We start from the raw sequence: 5,713 nt of genomic DNA on the forward strand, positions 1-5,713 counted from the left end.
CTGTAACTAGTTGCACCTGCAAAAGAACATTTTCGAAACTATGTTTAATCAAAACTAGGATACAATGTACAATATATTATATTATTATATATACAATACACCAATATATTATAATATAATATACCTATTGGCTACTAATATAGCTATATTATAGCAATTACTATATGTATTAAATTAAGTTATTTTTCTTGAGGAATTTTGATTAAATTTAACTACATTTCTAATTTTCTATTCTGGTAAATGATTATGTAGTATGCATAATCAATAATAATTTTATTATATTTATTATTTAATTATTTAAAAATAACTTAGATTTAATTAAAAGTAACTCGTTATTTATTAAGTTTATATCAATTAAAAAGTTAAAATTAACATAACTTTAACTTTTTAACTCGTTTATGCCCAGGCTTGGATACTTAACAAAAATTGAAAATATTTTAGGTTTAAATAATTCATGATACATACTTTGTCGCAGTATCACATTTTACAATAATGAACTTTGGTGATTTCATTAAATTTCTATTAATATTCATTATTAGCAAAAAGTTGTTTTTACAGGGGAAAATGTTCTTTTGCTATTTTAATATGTGAGTTATAGAGTAGAATCCGCTGTTAAAGTCCGTATGGCATACTGTAGTAAGCATTTCCATTTGCTTATTCTGAGGCTGTACTAATAAAAATGATAATAGTACATAATCACTTTTCATTATAAGACATTATTATGGTAAGTACTAAAATAAATACAACAATTATTTATTTTAATACTAATCTTGACACAATTTTTGAATGTTAAAAAGGTAAAATATTAATACTGCTGAATTTATGACCCAGCATTTTAAAGTAATTATAAAAAATTAAAAGGTATTAATAAATTTATTATACATTAATAATTGAATAAAAATAAAATCCTTAAATAAATAAATAATATGTTGTTATAGTTTGATTGTTGTAATGAATTTTTAATACACATTGGCAGATTTAACAATTATCTCAGACACAAAATGTAGACTTCAAAAGTAATTAAGTTTGTTTTGAAATTTGAAAAATTTTGGAATTTTATAATAAATAGGTTCTAAATAATTATTTCAGTTTTTTATAAAACTTTCCTTTGAGAACTTAACTGTTGGCAAATATGAGTGAATATAAATAAAATCCATTCACAAAAAAAAACCACTTCAACTCTTCACAAATATCTGGCATTCAATAATAGTTTGAAATCCATATCCATAAACAAAATAAAATATAATTTTTGACTAATAATTTGTCACTTTAAAAAACCAAATTAAAAAATTACATGTCCATCAACACTAATTAGAACTGATAAACATAATTTATATTATATACCTTTCTATATAAATGGACAAGGAATATATTCAAAAATAAAATATTTTCCAGTAGCAGAATAGTATAAAAATAACCAATAAGTAAAATCATTAATTAATATTTATAATGTGAATGAAAAATTCTAAAACTATGAAAAAATTATAAAATTCTTAAATGCTTAGTAACTTCAATTATAATCAAATTAGTTAACACACACACACATTCCTAATTAAATAAAATGTAGACTAATAATGATGGGTTTTGCATTAGATATAAAAATGCATATTATCAAATATAACATCAGTTCAAATATAATTTAATGAACGATAAGAACTAATAACCCATGTTTATCAAAGTAAAGAATGAAAAGGTATACAATACACAAATAATTATTACAAAGGATATCAATTATATTTTTGATTGCTACATATATTACATTAAATATCAACTTACTGGTTTATGGTTTAAATTAATAGAACAATACATCAAATGATGACTATTTTAAGATAATATAAATAGTAAATAATTATAATACTTTAACATTTAATTTGGGAATAGTTTATTGTGGTAGTCTTTATTATTATTATAATAATATCAATAATTTTAATTATATAAAATTAATTTGATTTTAAAATTTAGTTTTGTTGCATGTTAAATTGTGGGGCAAACCATTTTATCAAAATTACATAATATTTTATTATAACTTCATTAATACAATCAGAACTCTATTATTTAATAAGGTCCTCAGGAATAGACAATTTAACATTACTAATGAGCAGATTGAAAAAGTTGTGTTTTATATGTAGATATTATTACGAAATGGAGTTATAACTTAACTGAAAATAAAAACATTTAAATTTATATGTATATAGAAATATATTACACCAAAAATAAATGGAAAAATGTACTTGAAGTCTTCATACAAAAAGAAGCCCTTTTTAAATAATTGATTGAATCAATATTTTAAAGTAAATCAATAGGAATATAAAATTCAAACTTTCACACTGCAGTAAATATCATAAACATATAAAGCTTAAGAAATATAAAGGTTATTACAGAATAATATATACATATTAATATCATTTGATTTCATTTTAAATAATCATTAATAAATGAGAGTAAAATAATTTTGATCTTGTAAAAAAAAAATTAACCGATAAATATCCAATTCTTATTAATCACAATGATAATATATGTATATTTTATAATAGTACTTAACAATAATAATAAAAAAAAAAAAAAAACATTTGAAATAAAATATTGTTTATTTTAAATAATTTCAAGACTTATTATTAAGTATGACGGTTAAAAAAATAATAATTACTAAGTTAAATACAAATTTAAAAATGCATATTACTGGGGATAGATTTTTTTTTTTCTTACCTAGAACAAGACTTAATATTTTAACATAGCTTCAGTACAAATTTTGATAATATTTAAATATATTAATTTTACAGTTATAAATTATAGTAAAATTATATATATATATATATATTCAAATATCTATAATTTAATATGGGATACAATAAATATTTTTAAGGAGTCTTGTTCTTGGTGAGCTTCAATGTTATATTTTTCGTTGCACTGTAAATAATTATTTCAATATTTAACATACAGCAAGTATTGAAGAATAACCAATTTGGAATTAGTATCACACTAATTTTAATTTTAGCTGCAATTAATTAATTTTTAGTTTCATAATTAATAGTAATGGAATATTGAAATTGAAAAATATGGTAAGAGCAAGATTATTATTAAAGCAAATTGTAATACTTAGTAATTTATTGAAATCCATATCTGAATAAAATTGTAAAGTAAATTGAGGTAATCAAATAAATTAAACACAAAATATGTAATAAGAAGTCGATTTATGAAGTATCACATCTGCCGTTTATTTTCAAAATATAAAGTAGGATTTGACTTACATTGTTTAATAACCATGTGAAACTAAATGATCTCCAAGTTTTTCGACAACCAATGCAGCTTGTTGTGGTTGAACCGGATCCTCGTATAATGATACAACAATAGCTATACATAAAAATAATTTAAAATCAAAAATTATATATATTGAAAACTGATTAAAATATTTAAGTTTTCATTAAAATGATATCAATATATCTAGAGTTAAAAACTTTTAAACAATTAAGCTAAAAATATATTTGTTTTCCTTAATTATACATGTTAAAGGGATTTATTTTAAAATTAATATAAAAAATATAACTTACTTTGTTGTGTTTTTACACAATGAGCACCAACTTTTCCTTGTTTAGCTCGGATAACTTTGTCAGTACCCGATAGATAAATATAACGAACACCAGCTAGAGTAATGCCAGAAGATGTCAATGTATCTTGATTGTCAAAACCCAGAGCAATTTTACTCAATTCTTCTTTTGATACCTTATTTAAGAAAACAGAACTTGGAATAAATTTAACATGTATCTAATGAATAATCTAATAATTAGGTATCTAATGAAAGTTTTAACAAATTAAAAATGTATACTAGTTAGAATATGATTAGTTAAAATAACATAGTATAATAGTATTAAGCTGGGTAGATAGAAATTAGATATACAACGGTTAATAATGACTAGTATAATTATATCTATTTATAATGGAAAAATGTATGAATTGTTGGGATAAATTATTACGGTGAAAAATAAATAAATAATAACATCAGTATCATTTAAGAACACAATAAAGAAAAATAGATAGAGTAATGAGTAAGTAACATATATAGTGTTATAATTAGGTTAGGTTAGAATAAAAAACATGATTTTAAGATTAATTTTGACTGTAAAAACCTATTGTTAACGAGAGGAAAAAAATCATCGATAAAATGAACAAAACGTCGTGCAAATCACAGGACAACACATAGACGAATGAAAAAAAGCACATTGGCGTGGGCTTTGGCTGACCGAATCTAACCAAGATGACGCCGTGAAATGCGCACGGTCGATCTATCGCGAACGGATCGCGGATCTGACGTGGGAATGGTCACGAGAAGAGCACGCGGCATCAGGACCAGCATCATGGGTTTAAGGGCGACAAAGACCGTTTATACTCACGTCGAATCCTTCAGACTTGGCCCACACGTTTCCGTCATGGCCGGCGATGGCGGCTTTGGTCACGCACCTGGACGCCAGCAAGTGTTTGTCGACGTAATCTTGCCAAGACGACATGTTGTTAAGCGGTTTCGTTCGTGATCTGCGGTAGACGAATAAAAGCGGCAGCAGCGGCGGCGGCGGCGGAAATAGTTTGTCTCGTCGGCGAGTAAAATATACCGGTGACAAGGTGCACGCGCACGAGTTAAAAGGGTTTTTAGAAGTTTTTAAAAGAAAAGAAAAATGTTTTAAAGAAAAATAGAGAGAAAAGAACGGCCACCGGATGGCAATGGTGATGTGTGTGTGCGTGTGCGACGTGCGTAGCGAGAAGACACCCGGCGTAGATATTGGGAATGACAGGGAATAAAATAAAAAAAAAAAACAAGAATAAAAACCGATTGACGTACGCGCAGCGTTGCTATCAGTGCACCGATGTGCAACGGTGTACGCGTCGTTCCGGCTGCGCAGCTTTCCTCCAAACCCAGTGGAGGTACTGCACCGCTGTCGGCGTCGACCGCAAAATATACGTCTCGGTGCCAAGCGCCGTCGAACGGTCGAACGACGTATACAATACACCTTTCGGCCGCGTAGGAATTAGCATTGATTACTATAACTTCCAGAGGCGGATCCGGAATTTTTTCAATGGGAGGGGGGATTATTATTATATTTAATAAACTATCGATAATATGCTTCGGAACAACAATAAACGAAGATTGGGATCAAGCATTAGAAATAAAATGTAGAATTGAAATAGGTAGGGAAGTATTTCGAAAAATGTCGAAGGTTTTCAAGTGTCATGATTTTATTTTATTTTATTTATCTTTTGCCACAAAAATCAGACTGTTAAAATGTTATGTGTTTTCTGTATTATTATATGGAGTCGAAACTTAGACGTTTACAAAATTAACAAGCAAAGAAATTGAAACAGTGGCGTACCCAGAATTCATATAACGGGGGTGTTTTAAAATTGAATAGACTTATAGTAAGTGGGGGGCTCTTCCCCTTCCCGTACTACATTAATGAATATCATGTAGGTATTTATATAAATTATTATATAAATGAAAACGATTATATTAAGACAGTATATGTAAAATCTACAAGTTGTATACGTTTCTTCAAATTACGCTTTAAGTAAGTTTGCATCTGGTGAAATACCATAAAATACGGGGTGTTCTAATACCCGTATCACCCACCTAAATACGCCCCTAAATTTAAGCCTTTGAAATGTGGTTGTATAGGCGTATGTTAAAAATTTCATGGACAGATCGAATTAGTAACCAAAGGGTATT

At 26.8% G+C, this 5,713-nt stretch overlaps 1 protein-coding gene across 2 annotated transcripts; it reads right to left on the reverse strand.

Moving 5' to 3' along the window:
* Positions 1–2,796: 2,796 nt before the first annotated feature.
* LOC112691696 (profilin-like) lies at positions 2,797–4,772 on the reverse strand. Of its 2 annotated transcripts, XM_025566055.1 has the most exons (4): positions 4,389–4,770; positions 3,549–3,720; positions 3,249–3,351; positions 2,797–2,907 (listed from the first exon to the last, which is right to left on the reverse strand). In XM_025566055.1, exons 1-3 carry the CDS (start codon positions 4,500–4,502, stop codon positions 3,254–3,256), a joined length of 384 nt encoding a protein of 127 aa, XP_025421840.1. In that variant the 5' UTR covers positions 4,503–4,770; the 3' UTR covers positions 2,797–2,907; positions 3,249–3,253. The 2 variants fall into 2 exon arrangements, with proteins under 2 accessions (XP_025421840.1, XP_025421841.1); XM_025566056.1 differs by lacking the exon at positions 2,797–2,907 and having other exon boundaries at positions 3,191–3,351; positions 4,389–4,772.
* Positions 4,773–5,713: the final 941 nt, after the last annotated feature.

The sequence above is a fragment of the Sipha flava genome, unplaced genomic scaffold (assembly GCF_003268045.1).
Source record: "Sipha flava isolate LNK unplaced genomic scaffold, YSA_version1 65_pilon_pilon, whole genome shotgun sequence".
In the NCBI taxonomy this organism is placed as follows: Eukaryota; Metazoa; Arthropoda; class Insecta; order Hemiptera; family Aphididae; genus Sipha; species Sipha flava.